Source organism: Ochotona princeps, chromosome 6 (assembly GCF_030435755.1).
Source record: "Ochotona princeps isolate mOchPri1 chromosome 6, mOchPri1.hap1, whole genome shotgun sequence".
NCBI lineage: Eukaryota > Metazoa > Chordata > Mammalia > Lagomorpha > Ochotonidae > Ochotona > Ochotona princeps.
In genome coordinates, this window is record NC_080837.1 from 3,224,586 (window position 1) to 3,249,835 (window position 25,250).

The 25,250-nt window shown below is 58.3% G+C and overlaps 1 protein-coding gene across 4 annotated transcripts; it reads left to right on the top strand.

Annotated features, from left to right (window-relative positions):
* The first annotated feature begins 4,716 nt into the window (after positions 1-4,716).
* CD276 (CD276 molecule) lies at positions 4,717-23,370 on the top strand. 4 transcript variants are annotated; one of them, XM_058665298.1, is made up of 10 exons: positions 4,717-4,988; positions 13,975-14,070; positions 15,423-15,761; positions 15,885-16,199; positions 16,472-16,810; positions 16,961-17,257; positions 19,181-19,315; positions 19,828-19,869; positions 21,151-21,186; positions 22,172-23,370. In XM_058665298.1, the coding sequence occupies exons 2-10, from the start codon at positions 14,016-14,018 to the stop codon at positions 22,183-22,185; spliced, it is 1,572 nt and encodes a 523-aa protein (XP_058521281.1). In that variant the 5' UTR covers positions 4,717-4,988; positions 13,975-14,015; the 3' UTR covers positions 22,186-23,370. The 4 variants fall into 4 exon arrangements, with proteins under 4 accessions (XP_058521281.1, XP_058521283.1, XP_058521280.1 ...); XM_058665297.1 differs by having other exon boundaries at positions 4,777-4,992; positions 13,981-14,070; positions 22,172-23,369; XM_058665300.1 differs by lacking the exons at positions 15,423-15,761; positions 15,885-16,199.
* Positions 23,371-25,250: the final 1,880 nt, after the last annotated feature.

Below are 25,250 nucleotides of genomic sequence, written 5' to 3' on the forward strand. Positions count from 1 at the left end.
AGACGACCGAGGGTGGAGCAGTCCGAGAACCCCTAGGAGGACTCTGTGACATTAAGGATTTCAGACAAGGAGAAGGGCCCAGCGTGGGAGACAGAGAGGCAAGAGGAAATCAGCAAGCAAGTGCAGTGCAGTGCTGCACCCCGGGAGGTATTGAAGACAGAAAGCAAGAAGGCTGCAGATGTGGCAGAGGGAGGGCAGTATTCCTGGCACGAGGGCTCCCACCCACTATACCCCCAATTCCCCTGCCCCTAGCCCTGACCTCAGCTCTGCATCCATGCACTCTCCCTGCCCCCACCGTCCCCAGTGATTCAGACCAAGTTCCTCTCCTCTCAAATCCCTCCTGACACCTTTCACTTGGCTGGTTCTCCCACCCTAGCTTAGGGAGGCTGCTGCTGGGCAGGCTTACAGCCTAGGCTGGTGAGAACCGGAGCCCTTCCTGCTGCATTCCCCCTTACCACCAGGAGGGGGCGCCACAGGCAAGCGCCTTTGTCAGCCTGAATGGCCCCTCGTCCAGCCAGCCCTGGGGCCTAGCAGGAAGATCTTCCAGTGCCCTCAGTGAGACACACAAGGGCACTTGGGGGAAGAGGGGACGGTGCGAAAGGTCAGGAACCATGCAATTATTCGGGTGTATTTTTTTTCTTGGAAATCATTCACAAATGTCTTCAAAGAGCTGATGGGGAAAAATGTATATTGTACAGAAGCTATACATGGATGTCAAGATTTTTGCATCAAAATACACTTCCGATCCCAATTTCCACTAACTTTTGCAAGCATCCTTGTGGCTAGTGGCTCAGCACGCTGTGGAGGAAGAAAGGGCGCCAGTAACCCACTTTTTCTCCAGCCACCTGGCTAGATAGACCTGGGAGCTGAACCCTGCACTCCTGTTTGCCAGATGCACCCCACTCCCCCAGCCAGCTGGAAGGCACTCCCCGCAGAGGCCAAGGCCTCATTCAGCTACAAGACCTGAGCTGGGGAGCAGTCCAGCATGGGGGGGCAAGTGGGGAGCACTTGGCTACCTGGGATGTCTCAGGCACACACCAGGATGACGTGCCTGGCTCAGACTCAGCAGATCCCCTCGGCATGGATCAGGGGTGCAGACTTAAGAAGGCAAGAAGCCGTGCCTGGTTAGAGATCACTTCTGGGGTCCCCTGGGAGCATGGATGGAGGGGTGTGGGGGTGACGTGGACCCAATTTGGAAAACAATGCTGATCCCAACAATGGACTAAGAAGGGCTGGTCAGGGAGTGATCCCAGGGTGGGCAGTGGGGGTGGCCACCAGCTCTCTGCTGCCCACACCGGCAGGTGTTTAGTTTTCTCCGGAAGCCTGGCTGGACAGATCTCTTCAGAGACCATGCTGATGATGAAATCACCACGCAGAAAAGAAGAAAGCTTTCCTATGCGGAAAAGGCCAACTTGCCAAGATTGTATCCATCAGCCCGGGGCACGGCGTCTTCCTCTGTTCTCATATCCTGCTTGGCAGCTGCGGTACCTCAAGCTGGGCAATGAGCAGCTGCAGGCTGAGCAGCCGCCCTCCCCGCCCCCAACACCCAGTCCCAAGACTGGGGTACTCAAGTCATGAAATGTGCATTCCCCAGAAAAGGGGGCGCCACCTGCACAGGGGGCATTGTCCTTACCCTCGGGGCAAGCTGAGCCTTCTCCTGAGGGCCGCGACAACTGCCAGATGCCCTCAACATACCAGCCGAGGACCTCAAGCCCAGATAAACACACACACACAGGATCATAGGGAGCCCTGTGGCTCTGAAAACCTCCATTTTGGTATTTAAGACCCAGCACCTGGGTTGTTGCAATTTCTAGATTTTGTGTGGTTCAAGTACTGGCTCATCAGTTTCAGATCCAGACCCCAGGAAACACCTGTCCTGGCACCCAAGAGAAGGCCTTGATTGAGTTCTCAAATTCCTGATCCAGCCCTGTCCCAGCCCAAATGTGCCCCAGCTACGGTAGGCATTTGGGAGCTCTCATTTTAAAAAAGAAAAAAACACAACATTTAAAATAAATCCTCCAGAAATACCTCTACTCATAGCCCTACTGAGCCCAGCACAATGGCCTAGTGGCTGGATCCTCACCTTGCACACGCTGCAATCCCATACAGGTGTTGGTTCACGTCCTAGCTGCTCCACTTCCCAACCAGCTCCCTGCTTGTGGTCTGGGAAAGCAGCAGAGGATGGCCCAAAATCTTGGGACCCTGTGCCCTGCGGGAGACCTGAATCAATTCAGCTTCAGCTGTTGCAGCCACTTGGGGAGTGAACCAATGGATGGAAGATCTTTCTCTGTCTCTTTGCAAAGCTGATCTGCTTTTCCAATTAAGCAAACAAACCCTGCTACTGTTTGTATTTCCTCTGAGCCTGACTGTCTTCTTACACCCCTTCTTCTCTTCCTGTTGCTCTAAGAAATTCTAGGCTCATGGGAAAATACTCCCTTGCAGCTAGAGATGGTCACACCACCTGGTACCTGCAATGAGACATGAGGAGAATTCACTGATGGGAGGCTGTGACGAGCCTGTGAAAGGAGCAGCCTCACGCAGTGGAAAACAGCAAGGTGGACCTTCAAGAACTTAACAACAGATCCACCATCTGACATCTCCAGGGTCTCCGGCAGACACTTGCACCCTCCTGCTCACGGCACCACCCCTTACCAGAACAAGAAGCTGGGAGCTCAAGACTCAAGGAGCAGACGCAGAGAAGTGTGCTGTGCTGTGCGCCTGCCGCCAGACGCCCTCTGGCTATATCCCGAGTTCACGGCCACTGTCCTCTGCCTCCTCGCCCAGCAACAGCACAGGAACCTGCCTCTTCTCTCGACACTTTGCCATCTAGCACACAACTCCCTCCCAGCTCTGCAGCAGAAAGCAGCTCAGAGGTCCTGGGGCATCTCCCTGGAGCACGGGCACTCAGATCCATTCCTGCCACGCTCACGGAAAGGAAATGGGGCTTGAGGGTGTCCTCACTCTCGCTCTCTGCAGGTGAGCCCTTGCACACACAGCTCTAGCCCTCCACAGCCTGACCTCGGCCAACCCCAAGCGCCATCTACTTCTCCAGGGCACTCAGGGCTGCCCTAAGAGCCCCTTCAACCAGCATGACCTACGCAAGGCTGGATGTCCAACAAGGGGGTCCCTACCAACCTGTCTCCACACCACAGTTTCCCAGGAATTCAGTCTTTGGATCAACTACAGGGTCTGGGTCCAAATACCTGGAAGCATCCAGAGGCCAAAGATCGGAGGAGCACCCTGCCAGTACGGACACCACAGATGTCAGGCACATGGAGCTGGCGGCCTCCTGGCTGCCCACTTGCCCCTGTTCACTCTTCCTTCTCTATCTACCTCCCTGTCCCTAGAGAGACCATGTAGCCCCTCCTTTCCTCCTCCAAGTCCTTCTCCACAGCCTGGACAGACAGCTTTCCCAGGACCAGGCATCCCCACAGCAGGGCCCTCCAGACAGGAGGGCAAAAACAGAACCATCAGGATATCACTAGGACACCTGCAGCCCGTGTCAGATCCCACACTACTTTCACCTCTGCTGCTGAGTCTAGCCAGCGTGCACCCTGGGAGGTAGCAGGCACTGGTTCAATACTTGGCCCCCTTCCCCTCCAATGATGGCGACCAAAATGGGGCTCTAGGCTCCTGGCTTTTGCAGATATTTGGACAGTGAACCAGCACATGAAAGGTTCTATCTCTCCCTGCCTTTCAAGTAAATAAAAACGATTAAGAATTAAAAAAAAAAAAAAAAGCATACCTGGGGTCAGCATTGTGGCATAGTGGATAAAGTCATCAATATGGACTTCAGTTCGTGTCCCAGCTGCTCTGCTTCCCATCCAGCTCCCTGCTAATGACCTGGGAAGGCAGTGGAGGTTGGCCCAGGTGCTCGGGCCCCTGCACCCAAGCAGCAAACCCAAAGAAGCTCCTGGCTCCTGGCTTTGGCCTGACCCAACTCTCTCATTTGGAGTGAACAAGCAATTGGAAGCGCGCTCTTTCTTTCTTTGTGTAACTCTTTCAAATAAGTCAATCGATATTTTTAAACAAAATTGTGGCTGGAACATGCAAGGGATAACATGATAAAGCTATATCTGAATTTCAACATTTTTTGCAGCAAAATAAAGTTGCCATTTAAGCCCCTTTATTCCACCCTTGTGTGTCTTCCTGCATGTGCCCTAAGCTCCCTCCAACACTTGGTGGTGAGCGCGGCCCTGCTACCTCTCTGTGGCCTCCATTTTCTCCTCTGTGGAATGGGAATAATCTGACTTACCCAGCCGTGGGCTGTTAGGAGGCTCCAAAAGGCACGTATAACCAACCCCGCCTACGCCTGAACCCTTCTCATCTGGGTCAAGAGACACTCACCCAAAGTACAGGTGCACAGATGGGCAATGGCAGAAGCTCCCCCTTCGTGAAGCCTGGCCTGGGCTTGGGGGCAGAGGGACCAGGTGGCCGCGGGTGAGAGGAAGACCGATCCCTGTGGAAGTGGCCCTGCGGTTGGCTCGGGCGCCCACGCCACCGTATTTATAGCGAGCGCGGCCTGGCTGGCGGCGGAGTTTAAGCCGTTGCGGCCGGCCGTGGCGCGGGCCTGGGGCGCGACTGGGGTCAGCCGGCGGGCTGGAGCCCGAGACTGGCAGTGGTCAGTAGCGCTCAGGGGGTGGCCCTCCTACGTCTTCCCCCAGCCCAAACGAGCGGAAAGCTCCGGCCCTCAACAGTGTGCGGGCAGGCGGGGGTGAGGCGGGCCGAGAGGCCGAGAGCGAAGGAGCCAGCGCCGCCCCGCGCGCGCGCCGCCCCCCGGGTCCGGCCTGGCTCTGGGGAGGGGGCGGGCCCAGGCCGCGGCCGCCGCGGGGCCAATCGGGCCTCAGGAGCGCGCCCCGGGGGCCGCCTTTCCGGGCCCTGGGTTTCCTCCGGCGCGTCCCGCCCCTCGGGATCGAGGCCGCCCCGGGCCCCACTCGGCTGGGCCTCGGTGGGCAGCTGCTGGCCGGTCCCAGCGGCGCGCGCGCGCGGTGAGTGCTTGCGTGGCGCGGCGGGGCGGCGGGGGAGCGCGCGGGGCGCGAGCGCGGGGCCGGCCTTTGTCTGCGGCCGCCGGGCGGGGCGGGCTGAGCTCACGGGGCTGCTTCCCCTGGGGACGCCGCCTCCTCGAACCCTCTTTCTCGTCCCCCTACCCACCTGCCCCTGGGCGCCCGCGATCACCACGCTCTGCTCTGACCTCTCCGGGGCCCCCGGGCAGCTGCGCGCACCCGCGGAGGCCCTGGCCGTGGAACACAGACCTGGAAGCTTCGGGAAGAGCTTGGGAGGGAAGAACTTAGGGGCTGGGAACGGGTCGTGGCCAGCTTGGGGTGCTGAGGGGGTGACGTCCACTTTGCTGGGCCTTTAAGGATGAGGGCATTAAATTACACTGTGGGGACTTCCCCAGACAGCCGTGGGCGGGAGGGATAGGGAGGGACCCCTGGCCAAGGTCAAGGGGTGCACCAGTGTTGCGGAGGGATAGGGCGGCGAGGAAAAGTGATTGCAGTGGGCTCGGGTTGGCTGCGTTGGGCTTGCGGGTTTTGGGTGTGAGCCTGGGGCGGTGAAGGGGATTTGAAAGCTCAGCCAGACCTGCCCTAATGAGAAATGTGTGATGGATGAGTCAGACCTGGGAAGGAGAACGCTAAGCAAATATTAAACGCCAAGTTGGGTGTATGTATGTGTGTGTGCGCCCGTGTAATTGTGTGTCCAGGAGTGTCTAGGAGAGCGTCTTTGTCCACCTCTGAGCTTCTGAGCACCAACTCCGGGAGCTGAAAGTCAGCCCTGCAAGTAACAGCAGTTGGCACTGAGTGGCAGGTCCCCAGTGGTTGGGGCACCAGTAGGCAGAGTCCTGGTCCCAGCCTTGGTTGCCAGGTGTTAGTGGCCTTGACTGATCTTTGGCGCCCTCCTGCGCGCCCCTGGTTTCCACATAGCATGCTTGCACCCCTCTGCAGCCTTCCGCACCCTCAGTTTTCAGGTGCCAGGCCTGCATGAACAGGAATTTCCAAATGAGACAGGTTGGGGTTGCAGCTTGCTCCGGCTCCATTCTCCCGCCATGTGACAGTTGAATTGGTGTTTTTGTTGTGTTTTTAAGATGTGTTTATTAATTTCAGACGAGATCGGGCGCGTTCAGGGTGGTGTGGCTGTAGACGTGATGTATTTATTAATTTCAAAGAGTTAGAGAGGGAAGGCGAGACAAAAGGAGAGAAAGGTCTTCCATCCACTGATTCAAAAACCAGGTGACTATAATAGCCAGAACTGGGCTGGTCCGAAGCCGGGAGCTTCATCCGGGTCTCGCACTTGGGTTCAAGGGCCCGTGTTCTTGGGCCATCCTCTGCTGCTTTCCCATACGCATGAGCAGGGAGCTGGATCAAAAGTAGAGCAGCCCAGACCCCAACTAGGGCCCATGTGGGATGTTGGTGCTATAGGGCCAGCCTCACATGGGTGCTTTAAATTCCATGAAAAACACAGTCCACTCAGAGGCTCCACTGACTGGAGAGGGAGACAATGTCTTACCTGTGAACTTGACTTTGATCTTTGCGTGGTGTTCCTTCATTTTGACCTTCAGCCATCTCTGGAGTGAACTTTGAGTGTGAGGCAGAGCTGGGGAGTTCCTTGTGTGGTTAGAGCTGCCCAGTGGTCAAAGAGCACCCACGGAGACCTCTGGAGGTGCAATAGGGGCCAGCAGTGTGGCACAGCGGGTAGAGCCACCACCTGCAATGTCGGCATCCCATATAGATGCCTGCTCCGCATCCAATCCAGCTCCCTGCTCACACGCTTGGGAAAAGCAGCAGATGATGGTGCTAGTGTTGGGGACCCAGCCACCCCCGTGAGAGCCCCGACAAACTTTGACTCTTGGCCTCCGTCTGGCTCAGTACAGGTTGTGGTGGTCATGTGGCAGGGGTGAACTAACAGCTGGAAGATATTTCTGGCTCTCTCTAACTCTGCCTTTCAAGTAAATAAATCTTTTTTTAAAAAGTGAGGGAGGGCAGGGAGTAGCACAGGTGCCTAGCCTCTTGCTGTGTGGCTCCTGGTTGGACAAGCGGGCTTTGGGCAGTGTGCAAAAAAATGACCCCAGTCTGGGGCAGCCTCTGAGGTGTGAGTCATGGGCCCAGGGCGGGAGGAGGAGGGGCGCAGAGAGTGAGGTCACAGCCCACGAGTTTCTCCCTGCTGTCCTTTTCCCAAACACCAGGGGCAGGCAGCGGGGTGGAGGGGAGTCCACCAGCCAAAAGGGAGGCACAGCCAGGGTTTGGGGGTGGGGAGCAAAGCAGGGAAATGTGGCTACCCTTAATCAGTTCAGGAGCTGGAGAGATGTTGACTGCGTATCCCCCACCCCCAAAAGCCTTGGATGGCGGGGGTGGGGATGACCAGGAGCAGTGGCAGTGTTACAGACTTCTGGGGAGAATGAGAAAGGAGAGACCCGAAGGTGGGATTGACTCAGTGGGGATATGTGCAGGAGGACCTTGGGGACCTGGACTTGGGGCTCCCACCCGGTTGTCTTGGCCGGGGACGTTGGCGTCAGGGAAGGGAGCTTTTTGTTCTGTGTCTGTGGCAGCAATGGCTGTAATTACTGCGTCTCTCTTTCCCTCCCTGCCTTGCCCTGTTTTATTCTCACTGCAGTCCAGGAGATAGGACCATCATCCCTGCCTTAGTCTTAGAAATGTGGAGTCCAGTTCGGGCCATGTCACAGCCTCGATTTCAGAATTTGAACCCAGGGCCCTCGCTGCGTGCAGGGTAAGGCAGGAGTCAAAGCTCCAGTGAACAGGGCCACCTGGGGGCTGATGAACATGTGGGCCCTTGAGCAGCTGGTGCCTTCCTGGGCTTGTGTGTGTGTGTGCACGCGCGCGTGCGTGCTGCATTGCTGTATGGAAGTCCTCCCTGGGCTAGTGTGTGTGTGTGTGTGTGTGTGCGCGCGCACGCTGCATTGCTGTATGGAAGTCCTCCCTGGGCTCTGGGTGTGTGTGTGTGGGTGTGTGTGTGTGAGAGAGAGAGAGAGAGAGAGAGAGAGAGAGAGAGACCTGCTTCATTCCTGTGTAGCAGTCCTCCAGGGGGCGCAGGGGGAAGAACGGGCCTCCTTGAAGTGAAGTGTCAGTGCCACCTGCCTGTCAGCCTTTACCCTGAGGACACAACTCCCTGTGTCCATCTGCTTGCTGCCACTGCCCTCCCAGCCTGCCGTCCTACACCTCCATGGCGTATGTGCTGGAACGCCCCGTGTGAGGATAGCTCGGCTGCACCTTGGTTGCCAAGATGGCCTCCCACTGCCTGAGCCCTCCCAACGCACACAAAGCCAGGGTCACTCGTCCTGAGTCGGATCATGGGGCTGGTGTGTCACATCCAGTGGACAGAACGGCCCCCGGTGACTTAGAAGATCAGGAAGAACTAGGCCAGTAAGGAAGCTCTTACCTCTGCAGGCTTCCCCCCACCATGCCCACTCCCTGCACCGCCCCCACTGCCCACTCCCTGCACTGCCCCCCATTGCCCACTCCCTGCATCGCCCCCCCATTGCCCACTCCAGGCCCCCACTCACGGGGAGGGTTTCAGGGCAGTGAGTTCATTGTTCCCTATTCACATGACGAGGAGGCTTTGGACCCATTTCTCCAGTTCCAAAGTTTGTCTTCGATGCCTGTCTGCCTTCTGTGATGGCAGCAGCTGTGTGGTTTCAGGCACAGCCCAGGTGCTAGCTGAGGTCCTTCCTTGATGACTACAGGGAAGCCTCGAGAAGGCCACAGCTGGCTCAGGGCACCCTCACCCAGGAATCATGGGGCTGTTCTAAAATTCACTGCAGTCTTGGTTGTTGTGTGTCTTTCTCCCTTTCATGAGTTGAGAAGAATGACCGGCCTGTGGGGAGTAAACCCATGGATGGAAGATGTTTCTCTCTGTTGCTTTGTCTTTGAAAACCAAACCAAGCAGACCAACCTGCCCTCTTCAAACAATAGCAAAGAAGTGGTCATATTATAGTTACGTATTTTAGTATTGTAATTATCGGTTTGTTTCTCAAACCTTTTCCCCCCAATTTTATTATGAGAACATGATACTAGTCAAGTACCCCAATTCCCACACTCCAAATTGGAAGTGCTCCAACGCGGACAATGTTCTGAACCCTGGCATGGTGCCACACGTGGGAAGTTCTGCACCCGACAGGAAACGCAGGTGCCCTGGGAATACCAGATCATGTTACCCTTGGGCTGTGCATATGTGTGAGCTACGTGAGAGGCATAAATGGATCGCATGTGCAGACCCGGGTCCCAGGCTCCAGATAACCTTACTCTGTCTATGCAGATAACCCAACAGAAAATAAGAAATAAGAAATAAGCACTTCTGGTCCATGGTTTTCAGAGAAGGGAGGCTCAACCGAGCGTGTCAACTGTCTGTGCCGATTAGCCTGCTGCCATACCTGGCTTTGCTTTCCCTGTGACTGGGATGAGAGAAGTGCCAACTTGCTAGAGGTGTCAGGTGCCAAAGCAGCCCTTGTGTGAGAAGACACAGAGCCCGGCATGGCTTTCCATATTGGCTTTGGTCATTATTCTTGTTTGATATCATTTTCAATGTTTTTTAAAATGCACTTTGAGAGAGGGTGTTCATTCTCTGGCTCACTGAAACCCAGAGCCAGGCACTTCAAGTCTTCCACGGGGGCGCTGGGGGCCAAGTATCCGGTCCTTCACCTGCCGCCTCCCAGGGTGAGCCTGAGTAGGAAACTGGCTTGGAAGCAGAGGAGGGACTCAAAACCAGGCGTTCTGATACAGACCGCATCTCTCTTCACCAGTGGTCTGTGCAGGGCTGCCCAGCGCTGCTCTGCAGGGCTAATTGGGGAAGGAGCATGGTGGCCAGGTTGGGGGACTGGCCAGAGGTGGGCTGGGTTAAGAGACAGATGTCGGCCCAGCGCCAGGCAGAGCTGTCAGTGAACTGTATCCCCCAAGCAGGTAGAACGCACTCGCTCCTGAGAGGGCCAGCAGAGGCTATGGGGCAGGCTGCTTGTCCTGGTGTTGACCATGAATTTCTGCCGTTTCTCTAAACTTGTCCTGGGGCCTCTTCTCCCTCCATTTTGCCAGCCCCCTTCAAGACCTCCACTCTGGCTTCTTGGCCCCTACCAAGGCGTGGGGACCTCCCACACTCGCTGTATGTTCTGAGTCTCATTTCTAGGACTCCGCAAGGGCCTACACTCACCCAGTGGACACAGCTCACAACCCCAACTTTGCCCACGAACAGTCCGCCAGCCCGGTGGGTTTGGCTCCTGGAGTAGATCGTATGCAGCGCCTGGTGTCACCAGAGGTACTGATGAGGAGTTTCCAGTTTGCATTCTGACAGTCCTATTTGAGATGTGGCTTCCTCGTGTGGCTCTGAGCAGGGGGCGCGGAGGAGGGGGGAGGAGAGGGAGGAGATGGAAGGGAGGAGGGAGAGCAGGTTCCCAGAACGACTCGGTGCAGATGCTGTGAGAAACGCCCAGAATAGCCTGCACTGACGCAAGAATAGATGCTTACTAAGTTGCAGCCCCCGTGTGTGAGCACCCGGGAGTATTCGGGGAGTCTGGCCTGTGGCACTGCTGCACCCTGGTGTCCCTGAGCTGCGGAAGGCTCCGCACAGCTGAGTGCAGCCGGGGGGCGTGCCCCATCTGTCAGATTGTGAATCCAAAACTGGATGGAACCTGTCAGGCAGGAGATGGTCCCGTGGCCACGCCCCACCATGAGGGAGGCTGGGATCTGTAGTCCATAGCCGAGGGGCCAGGGGCCTGCAGGAAGGACGGATGGGTGTTGGGCAGGTGCTGGTGTCTGCCGCTGAGCCTTGACTGGCAGTGAGCTGTCTGAACCTGCGAGGATGTAGCACAGGAACATGTGAAGCATGGGTGTGGGTGAGGTCCGCCTAGCCTCTCCAGTCTTACTTTCCTGTTAGCAAATTGTATTTTTACTTGTGAGTCGAAGACACAGAAAGAAAAAGATAATTTGTGGGCCCAGCGCAATAGCATAGCAGTCAGGGTCCTTGCCGTGAGCACACTGGGATCCCACATGGACACCAGTTCTAATCCCGGCGGCCCTGCTTCCCATCCAGCTTCCTGCTTGTGGCCTGGGAAAGCAGTCGAGGACCAAAAAAAAAAAAAAAAAAAAAAAGCTTTGGGACCCCGCACCCATGTGGGAGACCTGGAAGAAGAAGTTCCTGGATCATGGCTTCGGATCGGCTCAGCTCCAGCCATTGCGGCCGCTTGGGGAGTGAACCATCGGACGGAAGATCTTCCTCTCTGTCTCTCCTCCTCTCTGTATATCTGCCTTTCCAATAAAAATAAATAAATCTTTAAAGAAAAAGAAAAAGATAATTTGCTCCCCCAGTAGTTGCAGTCATCAGATCGTTGGTCAAGTGAAAGCTGGGAGCTGGGAGTGCAATGGGGCCTCCTCCTGTGTGGGTGGCAGGGCCCTAAGTTCTTGAGCCATTATCTGCTACCTCTCGGGGTATGAAAGAACAGAGAGCTGAAGCCAGAAATCCCAACCCAGGCACACTGCCTATGTGGGATGTGGGTGCCTCCCCCGCCACCGGCTCAATGCCCACTCCCAAGCTTTTCTTTGACAGGTGGGAGCCTTATAAAGAAGGCATGACTAAGTGTCAGAGCCAGGACCAGTACCACATGTGGGGCTCACTCCCTGCTGTTTCCAGGTGCCAGGCGGGGCTGCCCACCCTGGCCCATGGACCCTGGGCAGCCGCTCACCCCTTCAGGAGGTGTGCCCATGGTGCCTCCGAGCAGTCGGCACTGTACCTTCAACGGCAGACTGCTGAGCTGTGCTGGCCTTGAGGACCAGCCCTCCCAATGGGGTCATCTCTCTGCTCCCTGGGGCCGCTCCGTGAATAATGGCATGAATGACAGAAAACATGAATGGATTTTTTTTCAAGGGCTTCTTCACTGCTAGTCATAGAAACTTTAGCTCAAACTGGCTGCAAAGCAGAAAAAATGAGTGGCCTACATGTCTGGGCAGGGTAAGAGTACAGCTGGCTGCGGGTGCGTTATCTGTGTGCTCCTGGCCTGCCTGTCCCCTTTGTGGAAAGCATGTGGCTCCTACTGGGACTGGGAGAAGGTGGAAGTTTTAGGTGATGGGGTGGCGGGTGGGGGAGTCCCCTGAGCATCCTGCCAGATGCAGGCTAGGGCTCCGCTGTTTTGGCTTCATGGGGTTGCAGCATGGGTCATTTCTTGGGAATCCCCCTGTGGCCCTGACTCTGGGCTCATGCACTCCTCGTTTCTATGGGGACTCATGCACTTCCTATCTCTGCAGGCTAGGGACAGTCTGACCCCTCCCTTCTGTTCTGCAGAAGCCTGGGCTGCCCTGTGGCCCTTCCCCACGAGGCTCCTGGGAGTTCCCACGTTTAGTTGGGACAAGGGTGGGAGGAGAAGAAGGGGGAAGAGGGAAGCCAGCTGCTGACTCACTGAGGAGGGGGGCGTACATGCTGACTGCAGGGCAGTTTCCTCCTGGGAGGTCCTGAGTGCCCGCCATGGGCAGGAATTGACTTCCTGTTCCCAGGCCTCCCTGCCATCCTGGTGCAAGGGCAGGGACAGGGTGGCTAGGGAAGATAGCTGTTGCTCTGGGAGACTCCTGGTACTGTGGAACCCTCAGGCTGCTCCGTTCTAGGCAGCCAGGACTTCTCTCTCCAGGGTGGGCCCCTGAGCCCAACCCATGCCCCTGGTGACCTTTGGGGAGCCCTGCTGGTCGGATTCCTGTTGGCATGGGGGTGGCCAGTGTTCGCAGGTGATCCACAGGTGGCACAGCAAGCGGGCTCGTGGTGGTGAATGGGGAGCCATGGGAGGTTCTTGCAGGAGCTGAGCAGATTGCCGTCTGAGAGCTTCAGCCTGGGAACCTCAGAGAGGGGGTGCAGGGAGGGAGGTGGACTCCCCAAGGGGAGGGCAGGCAGTAGCTGCTGGTGAGGTTTTCCTGTGGGCTGTGCTGGCGGTGGCCCCATGGCCCGCCCTGTGGTGTGCCTGACTCAGCAGGCGGCAGTAGAGGCTGGTACCGGAAGCGTCTGGGAAGGAAGTGGCTGCTCAGGGCTTCCCCACTGGGGACAGCTGGTGTGTGTGCGGAGGGAAGGGGGAGCAGTCTGGCCAGGATGCACCCGGTTTGGCTGAGGCCTCCCCAGCTGCCCGTGTGGAGGAGAAAGATGCAGGTGTTGGCACTATTGTCTTCCCCCCCCCCGCCCTACCCCAAACACACACACTGGGGTCAGGCGCATTCCTCTCCCTGGGTCAGGGATATGAAACTGTCCCTGTTGTCCACCTCCGGTAGGGGACTTCAACAGGACGTGGTACATAGGATGGGGCAGTAGCTGCGGGACGTGGCCAAGCTGGGGTGGTCAGACTGGGAGCAGGGTAGTACCCAGGGGAATCTAAGGTCCCTGGGGCCCTAGGTCAGACCTATCGCCCAGTCCTGGCTCTAGCTTTTTGTAGCAGTCAGCCCCTCCATACATCTCTCTTGGTGCACTGCAGTCCCACACTCACACACTGCCTCCTAGAAGTCCACCCATACAGGTCTCGTTAACTTCCCCGACCCCCTCCCACCCACCTACCAAACCCCACGGAGCCCTCCCATGCCCCCGCCTCCCTACATGCCCATTCAGCTACCCAGACTTCATCCCCAGCTCTGACGGTGTCCATTCCTGCCCGAGTCCTCAGTGGCGCCCCCTGCCGTCCAGGTAAAGTTCACACCTCTTAACCCATCCCTAAGTCTGGCTCCAGCCCAGGTCTTGCCTGCAGGTCTTTGAGCCAGACCCATCAGTGCGTGACCTTGCCCTGGAATAGGCCTCCCTTGGCAGTCCTCTCTGTCCAGCTTCCTCTCCTGACATCTGGGCAAAAGGCTGTTTCCCAGCTGCTACCACTACCACTTCCTCCACTGGCCCGTCTTAACAGGCCGCTAGGAAAGGATGGAGAAGGAAGGGGAGGAACCTTCCAGCAGGCAAGCCTGGGCAGGACTTCTGAAAAAAAGCTACTCTTCTTTCTCCCCCTGTTCCTTCTCATGACAGGGCCAGCCACGGAGAGTCAGGGGTCAGCCCCTCCCGGGAAGATGCTGCGAAGACATGCAGGCACCGCCCTGGGAGTGCTGTGGCTCTGCCTGGCAGGTGAGGGAGGACTCTGTTCCCTTGCACCTCTGGGCTCTCAGACAGGCTCCATGTGTGCTGTGTGCTCCCCTCCCCTTCCCCGCCCCACCCAGGGCCCTTGGCACAGCCTCTGTCTATTGCCGGGACTTCTCTACCTCCAGGCATCTTGCAGGATGTCATTGCCTCATCCCACCTGGCTTTTTGCTTGAAATAGCACTCACCTTAGCCCTTCCTGCCCCCACCCCCACAACCCCACCCTGACATCTCACACATTCCTGGCTGGCTTCCCATGGCCTGCTGCCAAGCAGGCTGCCCTGTATCCACTGTAGCCAGGTGCACCAGTAGCTACATAGCAGTGTCTGCAACCCCGTGTGCTACTTTGTTATCAGCCACATAGCAGCCTCCCAGAGCTGGTGTCTGGCACCCCCTGGTGGCCACAAGGGGTGATGCCCACATTCCTGTAGCTCTCTGCAGGCAGCCCCTCTGCAATGTGACTTAGGGCAAGCACTAGGCACCCTGTATCTTTCCACTCATGGTGCCCTGAGTGTGCCCGCCATGCTGGTGCTCAGAGGCACACACTCAACCCGGCCACTACCCAGCCAGGAGATATGCCAGAACCTTCCAGAGCTCTGCAGAATTGTTGCCATAGAGGCAGAGGTGACCAAATTGGGTGAGGAAAGAGGGCTGGTGTGGAGAGCCAAAGGACCTGCTCCAAGGCTAAGGGCCCTCTGCCTCTCTCTCTGTATCTGGCCTTTAGGGATTCCTTCCCCTCTCCTGGAAGTCTCCCAGCAAGCCCCTGCTGGCATTCCCTCCTGACAGCCTTAGATCTGCCCAGTTCTCTCCATCTGTTATCAACTGAATCCCCTCGGGAGCCAAGCCACCCTTGTCATAGGGACCACCATGGAAGCCTCCTAGCTGTGCCCCTCCTGCTCTCTGCAGAGAAGTCGGAGGGCATCTTGAGCATTATAACCCACACAGTGCCGGGCAGCCAACCCCCTGCCCCCCACACCCACCCACACACCCACAGCTTCCCACTAACCTGGTTGCAAAGCCCTCCTGTGTGCTGGGACTGGGGACTTGCCCTCCCAGTCGGAGCCTTCCACACACAGCACAGCAGGTAGGCTCTTGCCCCTGAACCCCTCAACCCACCCCACCACTGGCAGTGGTCCAGCCCTTTTCATTTCTTCTTTAACTCTGAGCTTCTCCACATCGCTTTAAAGTGTGAATCCTCTGACCTTGTTGGAACATTCTCCGTTGGGTGTCTAACCTTAATGCTCATGGAGGCAGGGCTAGGAGCAGAGAGGCACCGAGGCAGGAGTGGTGGTCTGAGGGCCTCTGCACCCTCACCCCATCACTGCCACGCCCCCCTCCAGGAGCCGTGGAGGTACAGGTCCCCGAAGAGCCCGTGGTGGCCCTGGTGGGCAGCAACGCCACCCTGCGCTGCTCCTTTGTGCCCGAGCCCAGCTTCAGCCTGGCACAGCTCAGCCTCATCTGGCAGCTGACAGACACCAAGCAGCTGGTGCACAGCTTTGCACAGGGCCGCGACCAGGGCAGTGCCTATGCCAACCGCACGGAGCTGTTTCCGGAGTTGCTGGCACAGGGCAACGCGTCTCTGCGGTTGCTGCGTGTGCGTGTGGCCGACGAGGGCAGCTTCACATGCTTTGTGAGCATCCGGGACTTTGGCAGTGCAGCGGTCAGCCTGCAGGTGGCAGGTGAGCACCGGGAAGGGACACCCCAAGCCCCACTGTACCCCTCAGCCCTTCACTGGCCCCTGAGCTCACACCCCCACATGCCCTTCCTCCCTGCACTTAAGCCCTGCTTTCACCATCCTGCAGCCCCCTACTCGAAGCCCAGCATGACCCTGGAGCCCAACAAGGACCTGCGGCCCGGGGACACGGTAACCATCACGTGCTCCAGCTCAGGGGGCTACCCTGAGGCCGAGGTGCTGTGGCGGGATGGACAGGGCACTCCTTTGACCAACAACGTGACCACGTCGCAGACGGCGAATGAACAAGGCCTATTTGATGTGCGCAGCGTCCTGTGGGCGGTGCTGGGCTCCAACGGCACCTACAGCTGCCTGGTGCGCAACCCGGTGCTGCGGCAGGACGCGCTCAGCTCCATCACCGTCACACCCCATAGAAGCCCCACAGGTTTTTGCTGATGTGACCCCTGGAGGGCGGGGGGCCCTGCCTCAGTCAGAGAGATGAGAAAAATCATGGGGTAGGGTAGAAGAAAGTAATCTAGGCCATTTAGGTGCCCACCCAAAGAGCTCAGAGACATATTATCCTGGTGGGTAGAGAACAGAGGGTGGGAAGGATGGCTTGGGCCAGCACCCCAAGCCTGTGTCAGAGCAGAGGGGAAGAGACAGATGGGCTGGGGAAGGTGGATTGGGAGGCCATGGCTCACAGCTCTGCCCCTCCAGGAGCCGTGGAGGTGCAGGTCCCCGAAGAGCCCGTGGTGGCCCTGGTGGGCAGCAACGCCACCCTGCGCTGCTCCTTTGTGCCCGAGCCCAGCTTCAGCCTGGCACAGCTCAGCCTCATCTGGCAGCTGACAGACACCAAGCAGCTGGTGCACAGCTTTGCACAGGGCCGCGACCAGGGCAGTGCCTATGCCAACCGCACGGAGCTGTTTCCGGAGTTGCTGGCACAGGGCAACGCGTCTCTGCGGTTGCTGCGTGTGCGTGTGGCCGACGAGGGCAGCTTCACATGCTTTGTGAGCATCCGGGACTTTGGCAGTGCAGCGGTCAGCCTGCAGGTGGCAGGTGAGCACCGGGAAGGGACACCCCAAGCCCACCCTCAACCCCAGGCCCCTGATGCATCACTGGCCCCTGAGCGCTCAGCTCCCCACGCATCCTTTGCCCCTTGCACCTGCCTGGGCCCTTCCCTTGACCCTGCTCTTGGCTGCCCTGCAGCCCCCTACTCGAAGCCCAGCATGACCCTGGAGCCCAACAAGGACCTGCGGCCCGGGGACACGGTGACCATCACATGCTCCAGTTCCCGCGGCTACCCTGAGGCCGAGGTGCTGTGGCAGGACGGACAGGGCACGCCCTTAGCCGGCAACGTGACCACGTCGCAGATGGCAAATGAACAAGGCCTGTTTGACGTGCGCAGCATCCTGCGGGTGGTGCTGGGCGCCAACGGCACCTACAGCTGCCTGGTGCGCAACCCGGTGCTGCGGCAGGACGCGCACGGCTCAGTGACCATCACAGGTGAGGCACAGACACGGGCGGGCAGGTGGCTGCTGGACCCTAAGCTAGCACCGTGATAGCTTAGTTCAGGAACTCCCCAGCAGGCCATCTGTAGGGGGATTGATTTTGTCAGCGGATCAGAATCTTTCCTAATACTTTTCTGAGAGTGCTTCAGGTGTGCCTAGGCACTCATTTAGGGAACAGGTGGCTCTTGGCCTTGGGGCAGGCCAGGGTGCCAGGGTGCCTTCCCACTGGAGCTCTGCAGGTGCGCTGTCTGATCCTGGAGCCCCCAGAGGCTGCTGGGCCCCTGCCCACTCTGCAACTCTGCCTTCTCTGCTGCCCCCTTATGGTCAAGCACTAGATGACAAGCTCTTGCTTGTTTCTTGTTCTGGTTGCCACATTTCCAAGCCCTGCTTGTTCCTGGCTAGGGGGGTGTGAGATGGACTCAGGCCCACGCCCAGGCCTGCCTTGCCTGGGCCTGGTGCTCTGACTGGCTGACCAGTCTTCATCTCCACCTCCTCCACCCTCCCCGTTTGGGTTGTCTGAGCTTTCCAGGGGTCTCCCTCATTGTTCACATCCAGATGGCATGTGGGTGTGTCTTGTTCGCTTTCCTCTTGAATTTCCTTGCCACCAACCCCTCCATGCCGCCACCCCTGCCAAGCCCGCTGACCTCTTCCCCCGCCACTCCCCAATGTCTGCTCAGGCCTCGGAGCTTCCTGACTCACTCCATCTCAGTTCTCTCTTCCTGTGCACACGGCCTGGCATGGCCTTGATCTCTGACAGTCTCAGAGCCAGCACTGCCACTCTAGCCTGCTCCCTCCTCTTCTTCCTGCAGCTTCCTGGCAGGGCCGCCTTCCCTCTGCCCATCCCAACTCCCCAAGACTGAACCCTCCTTGTACCCCAGGGGAACCCTTGGGCTGTGCTGTCTCTTCCCTGGGCCCTCCCAGGCACATTAGTAGGCAGCTGGATCGGAAGTAAAGCAGCCAGGGCATGTGCTGGTATGGGCCAGTGGCTTAACTGGCTGCACCACAGTGCTGGCTCCGATCTAGCAGCTGGCATGTCAGGTAGTTATGTTTAGGCCGATGGCATCGAGCACATTTCACAGAAGAGGATGCTGAGGTGCTAGAGCAGAGGGAACTTGGCCAAGGCCACAGATGGCCATCATGGCCCCAGATGCCTCGGAAATCGGATGAATGGTCCATGTGGCCGTTTGCACGGCTCTGCGGGAGGGTAGTTGGCCTCTCTGAACTCCTCCTCGGGCTAGAGGACCTTGCCCAGCACCCTACGACAAACATGTGAGCCAGGCGCAGGATCCAGCCTCGGCCTCAACCTACTTTCTGCTCCTCCCCGGCAGCCAGCCTCCTGGCTTGGCTGCAGCAAGGTCTGGCCTAGTTCTGGAGCCTTTGGCCTGCATCCGGCTCCCTGCAGCCTCGTCGGCATTGTTAACAACACTGCAGAATGCAGGGGTTCCCTCACTGTCAGGAGCCATGGACTGCACCTGCGCACCCCGCTGCCAGCTGCTGCCTTCTGCTACCCTGCCCTGTCTGGGGCCCTTTGGCTTCCAGAGCACAAAACAAGCAGTGTGGCTTTGCCCACGGTGCCTGAAGGGCATACCTCCCTTCCTGCGCGTACCTGTACCCTGCAGTCGAAGGGTCTACCCTATGCCATGGCCTGCAAGAACTCCTGGGCACCAGCAGGCTTGAAGGGCATATGAGAAGGAACAGAGACCTGGGCAAGTTCTGCTCAGCATTTGAGGCCCAATGGGGGTGGCGCTTGTGTTATGCTGGGGCAGAACCAGTGATGCCTAGGGGAGGAGTCTGGTGCACTGGGGCGGGGCCAGTGATGCCTGGGGGAGGGGCCTGGTATACTAGGGGCGTGGCCAGTGATGCTGTCTGCAGTTCCCTGGGCTGGAAACGATGATACCCTTCTCCCCTCTCTTCCCAGGACAGGCCATGACGTTTCCCCCTGAGGCCCTATGGGTGACCGTGGGGCTGTCTGTGTGTCTTGTGGCCCTGCTGGTGGCGCTGGCCTTCGTGTGTTGGAGGAAGATCAAGCAGAGCTGTGAGGAGGAGAATGCCAGTACGTGGAGAGGCCTAGTGTGTGTGCGTGCATGCTTGCATCGTGTGTGCGGGATCACACACGTGTGTAGGAACAAGTGTGCAAGGGTGGCTGCAGAGAGGATGTGGGTGAAGTCAGGAGGGGTGGGCAGATGGGCGTGACTGGCATGCAGCTAGAGGGACTTTGAAAAGCGGAGGGGTCAGTCTAGTTGACCTGTGGGCGGTGATCAGCAGGGCAGCGACTGGGAGACGGCAGGTACAAGCGGAGGGGAGAGAAAGGAGCCCAAGTAGCAGGGTGGATGGCTGGGGAAAGAGATGGAGGGTGGGTGGGAGACACAGAGTCCTGGTGGCAGGGTGAAGGGAGGGGGCCGTCGGCCCTTGGCTGGATGCACCAGCAGTGGTTCAGTCCTCACACAGGCCTGGCCCTGCTCTGGCCGGAAGCTACCACCTCGGACCACAGCTGGGCCCTGGGAGGGCAGAGAGGACCGTAGGACCCAGAGAGGGCTTGGTTCACTCCAAGGCCTTGCCTTGCAGGAGCCGAGGACCAGGAAGGGGACAGAGACGGATCTAAAACAGGTGAGTGTGAGATTGGAGCTCATGCAGAGAGACTCACGGACATGGAGATGGGGGCCTGGCTCCTGTGAGCACCACTCTCCAGGGGCAAAGTCCCCATGGCTGACTCTGCCCTCAGTGAGCTGAGACAGCCGGGGCTCAGGAGGCAGGACGGGCTTCAGGGGCCTTGGGCCAAGCTGCTGTGCTTCTCTGGCCTCGGTTTCCTGTTCTCTATAATGGGCTTCGTAACAGGCTTCCTGGGTCTTTTGAGTCTAACGAAATGGGATGCTGTATAGGGAAAGACCAGGTGCCAAGCTGAAAAATGCTGGAAATTGACAAAGCATGAACAACCGTGTTCAGCAGCCTGCAATGCCTTGCTGGTTTCCTCTCACATCTGTGGGGCTGCTGGGGAGCTGCTCTCACAGCTACTGCCTAACCTGGCAAGATGGGAGGGTGTGTGGCGCAGCACTAGCCCCAGACAGGATCCAATAGCCCCACCTTGGTTTCCACAAACTCCTGTGGCCGTCATAAAGTCAAAAAAACCCCAAGTTTAGTTTAGGAGAGCCCCATGTGGCTCTGGCCAGGTGCTTGGTGTCTTGTCTTTCACCCACCATCAGTACCATCACAGGAGAGGGCGGCACTGCACTGCTGAATGCGGTATGGCCTGCGGGTCCTGCGGCCATCACCCACTGGCCACGGAAGGCCTCCCTTGTGCAGGGTCCCAGGCTGAGAGAGGCAGGTCCCGGGAGGCACCAGTTCCCTTCCCACCCCCATCCCACCCCCCACAGAAGGAAGGCCGGGGACTGACACCTGGGACTGCTATAAATGATGCCAATTAATTCTCCGCCTGCCCATTCGCTGCCATGCGGCAGGCATGGGGACAGTCTTGGGATCTGGCCTCGTTTTTGTGCTGCTCAGAGGCAGGAGGGGGAGGGGGGAGAGGGGAGTGAGATTCACTTGCGTCTCAACGTGGACCTGAGGATATCTGCAAGTATGCCAGCCCCTTGCCACACCCAGGCGTGTGGAGTAGGCTCGGGGTACCTGTGCCTTGCAGCCCACTGAGCTATTGTCCCATTCTCTGGATGCAGCAGACCACTGAGGCCCAGAGAGGGGTGCTTGCAACCACACAGTCCTTGGGGAGTAGCCCAGGGCCCTCCCTGATGCTGTGATGTCCCCACCCCTCCTTCCTCTTCCTCTTCCCCCATTTGGTTGGTCCTCACAGCCAGCCCTGCCTTTCGCCCTCTGCCTCCCTCCCCACACCCTCTCCCTGCCCCCCTCACCACGTGCTGCCTCCTCTGTTCACAGCCCTGCGACCTCTGAAACATGCGGAAAGCAAAGAAGGTAAAAAGCCCCTGTGTGTGGGAGACTGCGGGCTGGGGGGCGTCACCCTCTAACCATGACTTGAGGCTCGCTCCGCAGGAGAATCCGTGAGCTGGCCATGGGCTGGGGAACAGAGAGCACAAACAAGACAGAGCCTCGCCCAGGAGGGCAGCGCCTCAAGGGCCCACCCCCCTGCGGCCCACCGAGTCCTCCAGCCGAGTGCTGTGTACCTGTTAGGCACAGGTACACAGGTGCTGTTAAGGACCCGTATTGGGGGTGGGGGATGGGGAGAAGCCGTCCCCTGCCTGTGATTCAAACCCAAGCAAGCAAACAAGCAGATCCTGAGGATGGTGTCCTGAGCCCTGCCCTGGCCCCTGCTGCCCAGGGAAGGTGGTGACCTGCCCTGCCCCCGGCCCCATCGCCTCTGGGCACGCGAGACAGCCACAGTTAACACCCATGCATGTGGCTGGCCAACTGTGGGGATTTGGGGTTACGGCAACTTTCTCGGGACAGCAGAGAGCAGGAATGAAGGAGAAGCAGGGAAAGGGCCAGCCAGGCCCAGGGCCTTCCCCCTAGACTCCCATTCCAAACCAGGATTGATTGTGTGTGTGTGTTGAAGCCAGATTGGACCAGGCCTTGAATACAAGTTGGTGGGTGGGAGTGGGTGGGTGTATGTGTGTAGGGAGGGGTTGCAGGCCTTGGAAGGAAGTTGGTGGGGAACAGGGCAGGCAAGGGTGTGTGACAGCAGAAAAAGTTGGATAAAAGGCACAATCTGGTGTCCACGGCCTGCACCATGCCCCACGGCCTCCTGTCCCCAGGTCAGGACTCTGAGAGCCCGGAGTTAGCCTGGGTCTTGCATGGAACAGTTGGGCATTGCCCATACCCACCAGCCCGCTGAAGTGTGTGCCTGGGTGCCCAGGCTCCCACGTGACCCCAATTGTAGCAACTTTGCCACTAATGCTTTTTTCTGCTTTTCTTCTCCCTCCCCCCTGCCCACGGAACACAGATGAAATCGTCTGACCCCGGGAACCTGGGAGCTGCCACCCCCGTCGCTCCAAGGGACATGGTCTCGCCTGCCACCTTACCTCTCCTGTGACATGATCCCCACACTGCCTCATTGCCTTATATCTTAGGGGCACAGACCCCTCACCGCCTTCGAACACCAGGACCACCCCAACCACTGGGGCTGGCTTGGTTTCATCCCAGGCTATCTAGCCCCGTTCCTGCCTTACTTTTCTCGGAGTACTTGGCCCTCGCATGGCCTCTCCCGTGGGGCTGTCCCCTCTCACCTGCAGGCAGCACTGGTGTCTTCCCCATCTCCTCAGACCTGGAGGGTAGCCTCCTGCCTGCTGGCTCCGCCTTGGCATCCCCTTCACCCATCCTAAGTGAAAGCAGGCTCACACAGCATTCCCACACCACGTGCAGGAGAGCATACCCACAGTCACGTGCTGGAACACATGTGGAGCCCCCCTCGCACACCCCTCTCAGGAGCCCCTCCCTCCTCCTGCCCTGCCCCAGGCAGCGTGTGCTGGTCACACTGGGTCTGGGGTTTGAGGTGGGATCCCCCACCTCTGCAGCATTGGTTCTTTTGCATCCATTCGGTTAATATCCACTGAGTGACCCTGGGGTACCGACACTCACCTAGGTACTGGGGACCCAGTTGATAAGACTGGTCCCCTCCCACCACCACTGCTTAGAAGCCCACCTCCCAACCCCCACCTAGGCAAACAGGGTCTGTGGTTTTTCTGGGAACGCAGCTCTGCCTCACTTCCTGTTGTGCCAGCCCACCGCCCACCCACCTGCTCCACTCCCAGCTTCCTGGATCCCTCACCTCCCCACACCACCCCCATCCCATCTCTAATCCTCACCCAGAGTGTGGGCTGGGAGCAGGGGTCACAGGCCTGAGCTGGCAGCATGGACAAGCCTGGAGCCTGCTCACCCTGGCCACAGCCTGGCCTGGGATAGGGCTGAGAGGGCTGTGAGGATGCAGGCGGCTCCCCCTGCCCCACTGTGGTGCTATTCTAGGGCCAGGTAGCTACGGCTCCCTGTGTCCCTGGCCGGCCCCCGCCCCAGGCAGTAAGAGCTGCCAATGTTGATGGCATCCCCTACCCCCAAGATGGAAACAGGAGGGCTTCTAATTTAAGCGGGGGACTGAAAACTTTTGTAAATGGGGGTGGGAGTGGGAGGGAACATTTTGGTGAAAATAAATGCCTTTATATGAAGCTGTTCCATTCCTGTGCTTGTGTTAAAGGCCTCTGCTGATGTTCTCATTTCACAGATGGGAAGACTGAGGCCCAGTAAGGTGCAGTCCCCAGGAAGGGGATTCTGCATAGTGTCCTTGGCGGACCCTGTGACACGGGCACCAGGCTTGGGGGCACCAGGCTTCTGTCCTGTGGCCCTGGGTCAGATATTTGCCTTCCCTGGGCCTCAGGTTTCTTATATGAAAAAAATGGGACTGCAGAGGCCAACACTGTGCCTAGGGGATGAAGCTGTTGCAGGCAGCTCTGGCATGCTGTATGGACACCAGTTCAATCCTGGCTACTCCACTTCCCATCCAGTTCCTGGCTAATGTGCTTGGGAAAGCAGCATTCCAGGGGTATGCGCAAGCAAGGAGCTGGATCAGGAAGTGGAAGTTGAACACAGGTACGTGGTTTAGGTGCCGAAATGGCAACCCCAGCAGCCTTGGCTTTGGAGCCCAGCTCCATTCCTTGCTTGTTACGTACTTTTCACACTGCTGAGCCCGAGTTTCCTCAGCCAGGCAGCTTGCAGCATGTGCATTACAAGCGGAACACCTGCCACAGGGGACAGTTGTCGGAGTGAGGTCCCATCGTCACTGCTCTGGGCTGGCATTAGATTGAAGAACACTGGTTCTGAAGATCCACCCTGGCCCCTTGGGGTCCCTATGTAACCAAGCGCCTGACTTCACCTATAAAGGTGGAGATGGAGACACTTCTTTTAGAGCAATTGTCAGGAGACACTGTAACATGTGGCGTCCCTGCAGTCGGAGCCACCCACTGCTGCTCCCAACATTTGTAGATTGAACACAGTGGTGCCGAGTGAGCTGTCCGCACCTCAGTTTGCTGCTCTGTAAAATGGGCCTGCCTTCCAGTGCGTTTTCTTTCTCATGGTGATGCTACATCTCCTGCTGTGGTGGAGGAGGGGTCCAGCAGGTGTGTGACTTGCCTGGGGACTGCCCAGTAAGATGAGGACAGTGGCCACTAAGTCCCCTGCTGACAAGTGCCCTCCAAGACAGTATTTTTAGCTGCTTTCCCCGGGCGAAGGTCCAACACGTGCATTTTAATGTAGAAATAATTTTTTCCAGCATGACAAGCTGTAGCTGGCAGGCGCTCCATTCATAAGAGCGAGGGGGACAGAGCCAGGGCCGGGGCTCATTTGGAGCCAGGATGGTGAAGATACATCAACCAGTCAGAGAGGAAAGACAGGGAGGAGGAAAAATGGCGTAGCAGAGGGGGTGCACTGCTGAGGTCAGTGCATGCGCCAGGGCTGTGCTGAGCCACCCACCGGACCAGAACACCTGAGCAGGTTGGTGGGCGGGGCCAGTCAGTGTCCTTGCTTGGGGGCTGTCGTGACTTGGGATTGTTCTCATGGACCACTAACAGCCTGGGTTACACGTGAGGAAGTGAGCAGACATGCACGCCGCAGCCTGTGTGTGAGAGCCCAGGCATCCCCCCCGCCCCAGCGTGTGAGCCCCTCGGCTCAGCTCCCTCAGGTGCCTTTGGTCCACCCCTCCTCCATCCTTGTAACACAGCCCCAGCTCCAGTGAGCCCTTGCTTCTCAGCCCTACATATGCATTCCAATCACTCCTGGAGTCGGTAGGCCTGCTAGGGCCCTGCTGCCTCTGCCAGCCAGGCTTTGGGATGCCCTTGATTGAGATCCTTATTCAGCATCTGATGCGGGCATCCCAGGGGCTCCAGCCTGGCTCACAAATGAATGCAAAATAGGATTTGCATGTGCGTGTGTGTGTGTGCGCGCGCGTGTGTGGAAGTCTTTGTGAGCTGGCACCTGCCACTGGCCCACCACCACTGTCAGGCTCAGCACGTGTGTAATAGAAGGGGATCCCTGCT

Excerpts from the sequence above, each read along its gene's own strand:
- CD276 (XM_058665298.1), top strand. The coding sequence starts at position 14,016 with ATGCTGCGAAGACATGCAGGCACCGCCCTGGGAGTGCTGTGGCTCTGC. Across the intron at positions 16,200-16,471 it reads ACCCCATAGAAGCCCCACAG|GAGCCGTGGAGGTGCAGGTC; the intron begins GTTTTTGCTGAT and ends CTGCCCCTCCAG. Across the intron at positions 16,811-16,960 it reads GGTCAGCCTGCAGGTGGCAG|CCCCCTACTCGAAGCCCAGC; the intron begins GTGAGCACCGGG and ends GCTGCCCTGCAG.